General features: G+C 38.7%; 1 protein-coding gene across 1 annotated transcript in view; it reads left to right on the top strand.

Annotated features, from left to right (window-relative positions):
* CFAP58 (cilia and flagella associated protein 58) overlaps positions 1-13,687 on the top strand; it is a 55,462-nt gene that overhangs the window by 23,398 nt on the left and 18,377 nt on the right. The window contains exons 11-15 of the mRNA XM_069863849.1: positions 2,121-2,267; positions 5,700-5,840; positions 6,195-6,418; positions 8,043-8,154; positions 10,449-10,553. Coding sequence (XP_069719950.1) covers positions 2,121-2,267; positions 5,700-5,840; positions 6,195-6,418; positions 8,043-8,154; positions 10,449-10,553 — 729 coding nt within the window. The remainder of the gene's footprint in view (positions 1-2,120; positions 2,268-5,699; positions 5,841-6,194; positions 6,419-8,042; positions 8,155-10,448; positions 10,554-13,687) is intronic.

Raw genomic sequence — 13,687 nt, forward strand, 5'->3', positions numbered from 1 at the left:
TACATGGGTGCTTGAGAAGCAGATGGGAATGAACTGTCCAAGTTCCTATCCAACTTTGTCATTTGGTTAGAAATGAACCATTTTGACATTTCTATGGGAAGCTTTTTTGGGATTCTTGCTGCTCCCAAGCTATCTTTTAGCTGAAATAAGGGTAAAAAATGTCACAACACTGACGCCTTTTATTTTTCTTTAAATATAAAACGTAATTTGCTTACTTATAAAGAACCAGCATCTATGTGCTGAGTGAAACAATGAACTCATTGGCCTTTTCAGGTTTTTAGTGTTGTGTGGTGGCATACACAATGCTTTTCACAGTTCCAGTTGTTAGAGGCTGGTGTTTAGATTTTAAAAACTTAGTAGGCTTTCTGTGAAACTTCTTCAGCAAGTCCTGCATGAGAAGATAGCTGACTTAAAAACTTCTTTTGCCCATGGCTGTATTATGTATAGCAGTGAAAAAATGCCATTCATAATTCAGTAACAATTCATCCATCCATGAAAAAAAAAACCCAAAAAACAACAAAAAGAGGGTTGTGTTAAAAATTATGGTAAATTCTTTTTCCTTGTGGGAAGTACAACCAACTTGCACAAGCTTGTTTAGATAAAGCCAGATATAAGTGTTTTTTGATTGCTTAGTATGGAAAGATCCCCTGTTACCCACCTTGTTAGTGGTCTCCAGAATACCATAGGTTTCAGCTCAGTAAAATCTCTTGGAAAAGGCATACTGGCAGGCTGTTAATGAGATAAACGTTTGATGCTTTTATCCTTGATGTTTCGTTTGGTGCTAGGAGCTCATTTGTTTAAGCAGGTCGATTAGGAGACCTGTTTGCAAAAATTGCGTGTTCCTATTTTTCTTCAGTAATTACAGTATTAGGAATGTATTTGGGTATTTGTCTGGCCACCATATTTAAAATATTCCTCATCTTTTACAATATTAAAGTGATTTATAGGCTATTTAGCAAAGACGGCTTTTAATATGACTTTAGCATTCACTGGAGTGACTGAACATGCAAATAGCTGGGCCTAATGGCATATTGCTATGCTTTTTTTTCTGGCTTATTTAATTTATGTGGAATCAGTGGATTTTGATTAGTAGTCTGACAGACCTCAGAAACAGTATTTTCTCTGTACTGTTTGCAAAGATTATTGTGACTCAAGATTGTGCTTAACTATGGTAAGCATTTCGTGCAAGAAAATATTGCTTATTGTGAAGTAAATCCAGACCCATGGTGGACAGTGCTGAAAGAGCTCCGAGATACCCTGGCTTTGTCCTGGAACGTGTATTGACATGAAAGGTTATGAAGCCTTCTGTGAGGTGGCAGCCTCTGGCAGAGGAGCAGTAGCTTCTAAAGCTATTTTGATTAGATCTAGCAGATCATGTCTGTCTAAACATTGAATTTATTAGCTTCCTTTTCATGTCCCAACATGTGCTGTCACAGCGATGTGTTGAAACAGACTCTTAATTTCATAGGAGAGGCTCCTATATGCTGTGAGTAGAAGTATTCCTACTGGCCGATCCCAGTGGCATTTTGTTGTGTTTTGAGCTTAAATATAGGCTACGTAGTTTGGTGTAAGAGACTCCTCAGCCTCTGAGCACCTTTTTTCCCCCCTTGCACCTAATGGAGCAAAATGGAGACAAGCATTTCCTGTACTCCCTTGCAGATATACAGGTATCTTGCTTATGGGTGTGTTCATTTGCACAAAGCCAGCTTCTCTTCAGACATTTGCACCCAACTCCCTGCAACTTTATTGAAAAATACATTGCTAGAAGCATGGAAACAGATGGATAGGGTTAGAATCTTACTAATAGGGATTGACTGCGAGTTCTTATTGTGCGTCTGGCACTTTAAATGTTTTGCTATCCTCATAATTGGTGGTTATTATTTTTTTCAATGAATCTCTTAAAGGCTTTTTTACTGCAACATCATGCTGGCATAAAAAAAGTTGTCATTTAATTAAACTACTTTTTTTTTCCGGTTGGATTAAAAATTAATGTTTTGTATGTACAACAGATCTCCTGTCAAGCACTGGGTCACATTTTCTAACATCAAAATAGCCTGAACTCCCAATTGCAAAACTGCTCTTTTTTGTGTCCCTCTCTGGTCACCCTTCTATCCTTTTAGGACGAGATGGCAGAAACAAAGGAGAACCTGAAAACTGTGACACGTGAGGTGGAACAACTGAAAGAGGACATTGCAGAGAAAGAAGCAGCCCTTGTGAAAGCACATCTTGAACATCAGCAAATAGAGAAGGAGAAAAACTCATTGAAAGTAAGAGCATTTACACATGCACCATCTTACAAAGCATGGTTTCCATGATTTCACAGACTGCATTGTATTCCTGGTCTGTGGTAATTGTGTTGCTGTATTCTAATGAACTCTTCTGTAGTTGAATGACAAGATCTCAGTACCTTTTAGAGGTATTAGTTACATAAATATTCTGCGTATCTGGCAAATTTAATCTCTGCCTATAATTATAATCAGAAAGGTCTTGGATTGTCTCTTGGAAACTTTAAATCTCTTTTAATGACTGAACATTTTTACTAAACAGTTCCACTTGGCTTGCAGAAATGTGGATTTTGGGGATAGCCTAATTCTAGCAAACTTTTTAATATAGACACTTTATAATTCAAGTTTTTCTTTTCAAAGAAACTTTTTGCTTTCTGCTGTTTTTAAGTGCAAACCCCGCTATATTAGACTTCACAATCTTGTATTTCTCTGTGCCTAGCAAGCATTAGTCTTCTGGGAGTTAAGCAGTGCCTTTTAGCAGGTCCCTCTGCAAAGGATGTTATTTTAATATTGTGGTATAAAGCAGTGAGAATCTGCTTTAAATCAAAGGAAATCTGAGTTTGAAGCTGTGGTGGTTCTTCTCAGCACTGGCTGCAGCCCATCCTTAGACAAGCTATTAGATTTGTGGTGATACCTCGACCTAATTTGTTGTGCTTTTAAAAGATTTAAGGAGTTAGTAGCTTATTTTTTTCTCTTCACTAAGCGTTATAAAGAACCCCCCAAATCGGGAAACAAACAACAGCCCCCAAAAGGAAAAGTCCCCTGCCACTTCCCACGCTATTTTCTTTTATCAGTTTATTGCTCTGCTGCAATGACTCCTTGAGTTTTCAGCCTCTCTCAGCACATTACAGTTATGACAAAATGTCAATAGAGCTTTGTAAAAAGGTGATGAATTTGTGTTCTTGTACCTGATCTGTCTCAGAGTTGTTCTATCGGTGATATTCTGTCGGTCAAAGAGCCTCTCATTTTCCTGTGTGCAGCTTTCTGCCTTAATTAGTCCCCAATTCTGCCTCATCACCTCAGAACTGTCTGCCATCCATTTGACAAACAAATGATTGCTGCATGGTTTACCCACTCAATTATTCACTAGCAAATGTGTCCATACACTGACATCGCATTACTGACTAGCTTCAGGGCATTGTGGTCTTCTACCTGAGTGTCTCTGCTGAATACTAAAGCAGAGGAGAATTCAAAGAGGGAGCTGACTGACACGGGCACAAAAGGATGCAATTATTTGTGCAGCAACCCGGCTTCAATTTGTCCTGGCTGTGCTGATGTGAAGGAAGCAAGAAGCTATTCCCGGGAAATCAGTTTAAAGAATGTGCTAAAGCTTGAAGGACTCAGATTCATAGGAATGCGATTATAAAGACATTGGATTTATGCTTGCCTCAGCTGGCATAGAGGTCTTAAAAAGGTGTAATCATGGAAAATGAAGCAGAGGACGCCTGATCCAAGCTCCATTAAAGTCAATGCAATGCCATCTTTTGGTTTCAGTTGGCCTCCGTACAGGCTTGGGGATCAGACTGGTTTGACAAAGCATCCCAATGTTGAAAAAGTACACATCTGAAAGCTGCTAGGAACTATGGCTCTCCAGGTTTGAGCTGCTGTCAAGTGCTTTTTTATGTTTTTGAGGATGTTCCTCTGTCTTTTTTTCATGTCTGGGTGTAAAACCTCCAACTAGTTGTAGTTTCAGCATTCTGTGCCCAGTTATACCTTTTACAAAATTAATGTTTTCCTTTAAAACAAAAAAAACCCAAACCCTCTTTGCTTACCCTAATATTTCAAAAGCCAAACAAGAATTTGGTTTGAGAGGTTGGCATAGATCCTACATAAATTCTTCTTTCTTGCTGGCTGTTCTTTTATTCTTACAAACTCTTGAACCAACTTCAAATGAGCTGTGCTGATTTACAGCAGTTTCAGATCTGACCATTTTTCTGCTTGCACGATGTCTGTGTTTATTCATTTCTTTTTCTCTTACCTAGTGTATGCAGACCCTCATAGTGTACTTTTTAGCATATTTAATCTCGATGAAAGTCCTGTTAGTTTGTGGGCCTTCGTGTGGCTTAAAGTATTTATGTTCTTACTGTACAAGGCAGATTAGATTTATTTTAATGTAATGCATTCCAGTGAGGAGATTTGTTTATATGAATGTTTGCTGCCAACATCTAATATCACTTCTTGTTTACAACTCATATTTTTTCTGACATAAGGAGAATGTAGAATTTTGATATATTAAAAAAATATTATCCGGCACTGCCAAATGCATGAGCAGTTTTACATTTGTAGACAGCTTTTTTCACAGTGCTGATTACATTTTTATTCAGCTGATGGATTCTAATGAACACCCAAAACTGAGTAAGAGAGATATGAGTGTTGCACATGTGGTGAAATGAGAATTTTATTAAAGAAAATAAGAATGGAAAAAGCTATTTTATTATGATGATGGAACTATTTCTGTCTTAAGTCAATGTTTTTGCAGGTGCAGCCTTCATCACAGCCTCATTCTTTCATCTTTGGATGATGCCTTTTCTGGAAAGGCAACTTGAACATCATCTTTCATGAGGGTTAGAGTTGCAGCAGGGTCTGAGTCAAGGCTTCAGAGTTTTCATAGCTGTGAAAATGAAATGGTCAGCTAGCTCCACCTTGGCTCTAAGTATAATTGCCTAGCAATGACAGAAATTTCTAATAATCCAAGAAGACCTCATTAATTCTTATGTACATGCGTTCCTTGAATTATAGAGTTGATGACAATAGAATGGGGTTATTGGGCAGATTCCAGGGTTAGTTTTAGTGGTGTGCAGTCACTGTAACAATGCCTGCCTTCTCCTCATCTTAGGGATAGCCCCTCTTTTCCCAGTCCTCTTTGTCTACCTATCCTCTAAAGGTGTGCTAAAGCTCTTTATTTTGCTCTTCCATGACTAGTTACCATCTTTTTCCATAAATTCTGGCTGCTGGGTTGATGGTAATTTGTATTACATAGCATAGACTGTGGCCCTTCCCAGAAGACGAGCTGTTGTTTCTCACATCCCAGCCTGGTTTTGAACTTATGTCTACTAGATTTACGTAATAGAACAGCACCATGGAAAAGCTTTCCAAATACAACCTATTTAATTATAATAAAAAAATAATTTATTAAGTGAGTTGCTTCTGAATTATGATTTGGACCAGTTGTCATAGGTAAAAATTCATTCAGATATCTGTGTACAACACAACAATGTTGAAATATTCTTTACAACATTTCTTTACGTGTCTTCATGCTTGTTTGTCTTAGTGGTTTGTTCTCAACAACAAATGAAATGGGTACCTCTCAGGAAACTAAAAGAATGAGTGAGATTTTATTAAAATTCTAGCTCTTAATCCCCAGTTTATGTAATGGGAAGTTGTTACTGAGCACAGTTTCTTTGACTTCCTCAGGCTGAACTGCATAAGATGAAAAAACAGGCTCTGGAAACCAAACACTTCATAGAAAATCAGGAGGCAGAAGAGAGAAGACTCCTAAAAATCATTGCTGAAGCTGATGCTGAGAGGCTGAAGCAGAAGAAGGAATTTGAGCAGGTAGGAATCTTTGATTTAGCTTTTCAAACACACTGCATTCTGTTTCCTCATTTGTCCAGTGTATTTTTAAGATCAACATTCTCAACTACTGTAAATGTGGTACTACTAAAGCTTTTATAGTGCTGTTGAAACAAAAATGTTAAGATACTGAAGTGAACGGAATACATAGTTTATACTGTTTGGGTGACTGAGCTCTCATAGGGCAACCTATTAGGCCCTTGCCCTGTTTCTTTTATTAATAACAGTGAAACATCGTAATGCACGTGATTTTGACTGATGCCAATATAGTTGCAACACTTTGGAGTTGTACTGAGAAACTGTAACCATGATCGTTGCTTTGCCCTTTGTTCTTAGGTTATCAACGAGAGAGATATCCTGGGGTCCCTGCTCATTCAGCGCAATGATGAAGTGGCTCTGCTCTATGAAAAGATAAAAATCCAGCAGTCCATATTAAACAGGGGTGAAACACAATATCGACAGAGAATGGAAGACATCCGACTTCTCAAGCTGGAAATCAAAAAACTTCGGCGTGAGAAGGGAGTGCTTGGCAAGAGTGCGGCTAATGTGGAGGAGCTCAGGTAGAAAAAACTGATTGAACGGATTTCCATAATGACTGCATCCAGGATTCTGTGTTTGAGACAGAAAATGTTTTGTGGACGGTAAAGATTTATATTGACAAACATTATACATTGGGGAAGGAGATTGCTTGGTTTGACCTCACAGGTTGGATTAAATTCACACAATGTATCAGCCATTAAAAAAATTAAGGTATGAGAAGGAGGAAAGGAAGAAAAAGACGTCTTGGCCAAAGCTGAAATAGTTTCCATATTTCCCCTTGTACTGTGAGTTACTGTTACAGAATAAACTTGACAGACAGCAGCAGAAAAGGTGTTCTTAGTTCAGTGAGCCACTTAGTGGTACCCAAGGCCCAGATTAGTGGAACTGCCTTTTTATTAGACAATCCACAGAGGCTGGGGAACATTTGACATATTTATAACAACCCCCTGCACATTTTCAGAGCTCTCTCCTTCCAGATTTATATGTAAACTTGCTCTGTGAGAAAGATTTAGTTAAATTTTTATTGAAGGTTGTGTTTCTTTAAAATGGAAGTGTAATAGCCCCAGACTAATTTATCTCCTCCTTCTCTGGCTTAATGCTTCCGTTCTTTTTTTTTTTTCTTTTTTTTTTAAACACTCCAGTATTGGAAGTGTCCTTTGCTGATGGAAGCTATTGCGATTTTCTATAGTATCAGTCTTGGTTTGTAAGGACTGGCAGTTATGTTTTTAGCAGATAACAGTCATACTGATTCGATGTAGCTACTGCAGTTTTGGGTGAGGTCTTTAACTTAACTGTATCGGTATAATTCTATGGTTTTCACTGGAGCAAGTTAACTTCAATCCGCAGGCATTCTCATTGACTTCAGTGGAATTATGCCAGTTTGATTTGATGTAACAGAATAGAGAACAAGGCAAAAAACATTAGCAGCTGCAGTTTTCATCGACTGACTGCAGACAGGAATAGGTTTCGAACTTGCTGCCCAAATGCATTCAGCTGAAAGTCTGTTACTATATTGAAACTCAGGGATGGTATTGAAGTATGGTGCGATGCATGCCATGATGGGTGGATCAATTCTTGCTAAATGCAGCAGCAATCGCATGCTTTAATGAAGTCCAAAACCATCGTGAAAACTGCCTGTCGAAAGATTCCATTTATCACTTGTGCTGCTAATTAGCTTTCTTGATTTGCCATTTAGAGATGTGGGGTTTTTTTCCCCCCTAACCTTGTCCAACCTTACAGTTAAGAAAATGCTGTTTTCTCCCTAGTGAGCTAAATGCAACTCTGAGCTTAGCAGAAAAAGGTTTGGTGGGGGTTGTAGGCACGTGGTGATCCTCTACCACCTCTCCCCTTGGGGAACTTGCAGGATAGATGAATTAACTGCCTTCCTGGCCCTAATGTGCACGTGAAGATGAGGGCAGTGAGATCCAGTAGATTGCCCAGGAACTGATGAAAAGTCCTTTTTTGAGACTTTCTCTCTAAAGTGAGTGGTCTGCGTTATCTTATGGTTCCATCTGCATAGTGGTATCAGGGTTGACTGTTAATCACAAGAATCTCCTTGCCAGTTCTGTTAATGTTTTAATGTTTTTTAGTGCCTTAGTCTCAATGATGTGGTTTCAGTGTGTCTTTTTGTTTTATCGTCTTAAGACAGGAGGTTCACCACATACAGAAGGAACTGTTAAGGGAACAGGCTCGGTGCAAAACTCTGGAAAAAGAAGTGGAAAATCCCTTGAATGTTCACAGATGGAGAAAATTAAAGGTGATGTGTCAGCACTTCAAGTACCCAAAGCCCATATTACCAGATCCGTGACGCAACACAAAGCCTATTTTGTTTACTGTTATGCAAATTATATGGGAAGGCAGGCAGACAAATTTCCATAGCACCAGTGGAATGGTTAACTGCTGAATGGTTTCCCTGTACAATGCAATCAATGCTATTTTTGTGTCACTTACTCAATGAAAAACTGCAGAGGGATTTGTAAAGAGACAGTCAAATGCTAAAGGGAATAAGAACGTATAAGGTGAATTCAGAAGGGAGTTATTCCTTAACGTGAATGATCAGAAAGAGGATGATAAGGGAATGAAACAATCCTACCCTCATCAATTAGGGAGATGTACACAGGGGAAAAGCCAGAATTAGAAAGGGTAGACTGGTGAATGGATAGACATGAAGTCAAAGGTAAATTACATCTGCGAGGAAAGAGGCTTCCACGTAAACAGTGGCGGGCTCCCAAAAATAGCCAGGTAATCAGAGTTCAGCTGTTATGCAAACAGCAAATCTAAATTTTCACACCACTTGAATCCGCCAAATGAAGGGGAAAAATAAAAATCTGTCGGGCACAGACCAAATATATGAACATCAATTGGCATTGCTGCATGTTTTCAGAGTAAGTCAGAGCCAGCTGAGATTTCTCTGTTGCATGAGATCTCTGATATGATGCCAGCCTGGGTTGCTCAGCTGCTCTAATAATGCGTGGCAACATGGTAGTCCCTACAGAAGCAGAGCTCTGAATATTTTGGCTGTGCTTGCTAGCATGATAGTTAATTTCTGGTCTTTACATGCTGACTTTAAGGCTGACTGGTGTGCTTAGCTTTTCTCATGGAAAGGAGATAAAATGCAGGATGATGAACTAGGTTAAAGACATCTAGGTACAATTTCCACCTTGTAACAACGGAAAATTAGCCCAGTCAAAAACATCCAGTGCTGGGAAAGTTAATGTATGAAGAGATTGATAACAGGTTACTAGTTTGTCTTTGGAACACAGAAAGGCCAGCAGATGGCAAAATCTATATGAAATAATCCTAATGGTGTTTTGGTTCAATTCCTAATGAACAAATGCCCCCATATCACTTCAGTTGTCACAAATTGGCGCCACAGTTGGGCAGTGCTATTAAAAAAAAATAAAAAAAAATCAAGGATTGAGTGGGTCATGAGAACTGAACTAATTTTTAGCCTGATCTGTCAGAAAACTATGCTGTGTTGCGAGTACTTCATGTGTATCTGTATTAGTGTCCCAGTTACACTTGAATTGATTAGTCAATTTAGATAAAATCAGACAAAGGATTAAGAGCCACAAGATACCAAGTTCCTTATAAACTCAGGCAAATATGCAGAGAGTGGGATTTTATTGGAGCCTTTACTGCAGTGTGAGTTTAATCCTTATGGGTCATTAGAGAAACCATATGAGAAAGGAGGAAACACATAGGAGAGAGGTGTCCTGAATCTCTGAGTGGGGAAAAGAATCAGTCAGATTTCGCTATCCGTTAAAGGATCCAACAAAAAGATACAAAGTGGTGGAAAAGTAAGCTTTGCTGGCTGCTTCTCACAGAATTACTTGCTTGCTCCTTAGAGCTTCCTCCAGATGTAGTCTGTGGCAAAAGAATGAAAAGGGAAGGAGAGACATCTACTAGCTCATGGTCTTTATAGACTATGTAGATAGAGGGCAGCAGTATCCTGCTGACACTGTCACCTTTTTAAGTACCTAATTCCACTGAAGAATGAGATTCCACACTTTAAATCTTGATAATAACTCATCAGCGTGCCCCCATAATTTGTTCCTTCTCAACCTGTTTCATAATACTTTATTGCAGTTATTCTTTCTTTTGATCAAGAGAAAAATCATCCTTTGCTTAAAACTCAGCTGGTACAGTTTGAAGTTCTTAAAACAGTGACGAGTACTTGCATTGCTCTTTATATGTCAATGACCAGTTTCAGTTTCTGCTGAAAATGGTATCCTAACCTCATTTTCTTTCCTTCTCCCAATCTTTGGTGCTTTGAGGGTTTAGCTTGGAAGGACTGCCGTTCATTTTAGTTTTGAGGAGGTTTTATAAGGGTAAGTGTTAGACACGAACATGCTCAACTGACCTTCAAGAGGCAGGGATTCGAGTTTCGGGACTGCTTGTATAAAAGCCATTTAGGAAACTTCACCTCTCTCCCCCTTCATTTTACGTTTGTTGTATTTTAACATTTAGATATCAGTGTGTCTCATTTGCAAGCACAAACGCTAACTTGCTATAGTGTATAAATTCTGAGACTGCTTTGCTCCTGTCTAGGCCAGTGACCCAAATACCTATGCGCTAATTCAGAAAATACAGCGACTACAGAAGCAGCTTATCAGCAAGACAGATGAAGTGGTAGAGAAAAAAATGCTCCTTCAGGTACTGTGGCATCATTATTTTATTATACGTTATTAACTCATTTGACTTACCTTGCATTCTCTGTCTGCTCGCATTTGCTTCCTGAGTGTTATTTAGATGGGTGACTTTGGATTTCTTTTGCATGCCCCTTAGACAGCTTTAGATGGCAGCACTGACTCACTGAAAGCGAACAAATATTATCCAATTAGTTGATTTCTATAATCTTGTTTCTGATACCTCTACAACTCTGGAAAATGTAGGTTTGGTTTAGTCAATTCATGTCTTGATCTCTGCATTGGATTTTTGAAAAGGCTTTTTTGTCCTTTTGAAAGTGCCTGCTATGACCAGGACGTGGAGGAAAATCCCTGTTTGATTCTGTTTGCGCTTAGCTTGGCATTTGGCCTACGGAAGCTGTGTGTTTTATCATAGAATGGTTTGGGTTGGAATGGATTTTAAAGATCATCTAATTCCAACCCCCCTGTGATAAGCAGGGACATCTCCCACTAGACGAGGCTGCCCAAGATATGTTGCTGTCTGCACCATGTTTGATTTCAAGGTCTTTGTGCTGAACTTGGAAAAAAAATATTTTTTGTGTTAGCTTACATTTTTAAGTGTATCAGATGTCACTTAACTCCAGTGATACTAGTAAGATTTATTTTGTAGAATCAAGGAGAGACTCTATTCCTGTAGTGCAAATATTGCTATCAAATATTACAAAAAAGGACTGTCTTTGGGCTTCAACTGTAGGTGTAAAACTGGGTAATTTTTCTCCTTATCTATGATGACAGCAGCAATGGTTACAGCTTTCTGGCTGTAGGTATGATTTTAACATCTTGGTCTTAAATACCTCAATAGTCTTGATGACTATGTTGAGTGTCACTCATTGAAGAACAGAATGTGACCTAAAGCTCCTTCTGACTTGAGGAGAAGCTCAGCAGATGTTATTGAGGCAGGCTTTGTCTTTTTTTGTTTGTTTCATAGGAAAAAATAAATCTGCAATTTAATTTGAAGGTTCGGTATGGTATATTATGCTTTTGCTTGGAAAAATGTAATCTCTGTTGCATAGCGCTGAAATGCTGTCAGTGAAATATTTTGTTAGCTTAAAGAAACTGTAGTAAAAATAGATTCAAATTTGCTGTGCTTTACCCATGCACAAATGCAATTCTGTTAGGATTTTACACAGTCTCTATTACGTGTCTTGCCTTAGTGTACTCCCGTTTAGCTGTTATCCTTATTTAGAGGTGAAGAACTGAGATATAGAGGTATTAAGTTGCCTGCCCAAGAAAAATCATTGAAATAACGATTATCTGAGCCTACATTACTATATCCAGCCATTGGCACCATCTTTCTGTCTATGCAGCAGTCCTTCTACAGCAACTCTACTCTTTTTTTTTTTATTATTATCATTATTTTACTAGATTTAAGCCAAAGTTTGGCTATGTAAAATTTAATTACTAATCTATAATTATTAATGAGATCCTTAGCAACCTTTGCAGGTTGAGGGAGGTGATTCTGCCCCTCTATTCCTCTCTTGTGAGACCCCACCTGGAGTATCGTGTCCAGTTCTGGAATCCTCAGCGTAAGAGGGATGTGGAACTGATGGAATGAGTCCAGAGATCAGAGATGATCAGAGGGCTGGAGCATCTTCTGTATGAGGACAGGCTGAGAATTGGGGCTGTTCAGCCTGGAGAAGAGAAGGCTCCAGGGAGACCTTAGAGTGGCCTTCCAGTATCTGAAAGGGCTACAAGAAAGCTGGAGAGGGACTGCTTACAGAGGCTTGTGGTGATGGGACTAGGGGGAATGGCTATAAATTGGAGAGGGGAAGATTTAGATGATCTTAGTCTCTTGCTTGCTGTACGTAACTGTTTTAATGCGTGTGCAGCCTCCATGCTGGCAAATAGGGTATTTGTTGAAGGTGAAGCTTGTGAGTGTCTGTGTCTACGATTTCTGTCTGTGCATATTATGTAACTTAAATTCCCTCACATCACAGTGTAGAAATAAAAGGGAGCACAAACATCTATGCAGATTAAATATTGAGTAATAAAAAAACCTTTCAAATTTCAAAATAACCCATGTCTGGAAATGGGCGAGCCCATTGTCAGCAAACTGCAGTTTGATTTGTAGGGTATTCACCTTGCTGCATCCTTAGCCAGCCATAATTTTTGTGTAAGGAAAAATGATTCCATTTGTATTGTATGCACTGTGGTTCTGTCTTCTGACTGTTACTTTTTTTTTGCAAATGGTCTTTTAAATAAAAGCTGGTTTATGCAGGGAACAATGTTTCAGGGTGAGCTGGATAGATAAATGGAAATTTTTGCTAAGTAAGGATCACAGCATATAGATTCATGTAGAAAGCATCTGCTTACTTTACCTGCTCCTGATGTGTATTTGATCAGCTTCTTTTTATTAGCTTTTTCATTATTTCTCACCTGTTGGTTCTTTGAAAAAGATGCAGCTGTAAAAGCATGCTATAATCTGTGCTATGTAATTAAAAGAATGTTTCGCTAGATTTCAGTCAGAAAATTTTGATTGCTGACAGTACAGGAAGAACCCAGCTTGAGTTTAAAATCCTAAGCAAAAATATCTTTCTTAGCCTGTCAGCAGGGCACGCTTTTTTGTATCACACATTGAGAGGTATTGAATATGCAACATGATGAATGCTGCCTTTTTAGAATGGCTTTTCAGAGTTGAACACTTTATTAAGGTGTAGAAAGATGTCCTGTGTTATAGAAGTTATGAATCTCTTTTCTTGTTTTCTGATTTATCTGCCCCCTGTAGGCATAGCATCTTGGGTTGTAACCTATCAGCTCTCATGCACCAAATAAATGTGGACATCCTGAGACTTTGAAGAGTAGCTGCAAAGCAGCTGGTCGTACTTTCTCCTTTAACTCAGATGTTCTTACAGTTATGAGTATTGTGCTGATAAAAAATGCTGTCTTAAAAGTCAGATCCAAACCCAAGGTCTTGAATACTTATGGCCAATAAAAATCCCATGGAATTTTTGCCAAACATAGGACATGCTGCTTCAGAGTTAGCCAGCATCTATGTCTGAGTCGTTGCTTTCCTTCTAAACTTGTGCTGTTGAAAGATACGGTATTTTTTTGTTCTTATCTAAACCATTGAGTATTACTTTGGGCTTTGTGGAGAGTGATGTT

The sequence above is a fragment of the Phaenicophaeus curvirostris genome, chromosome 9 (genome assembly GCF_032191515.1).
Source record: "Phaenicophaeus curvirostris isolate KB17595 chromosome 9, BPBGC_Pcur_1.0, whole genome shotgun sequence".
In the NCBI taxonomy this organism is placed as follows: domain Eukaryota; kingdom Metazoa; phylum Chordata; class Aves; order Cuculiformes; family Cuculidae; genus Phaenicophaeus; species Phaenicophaeus curvirostris.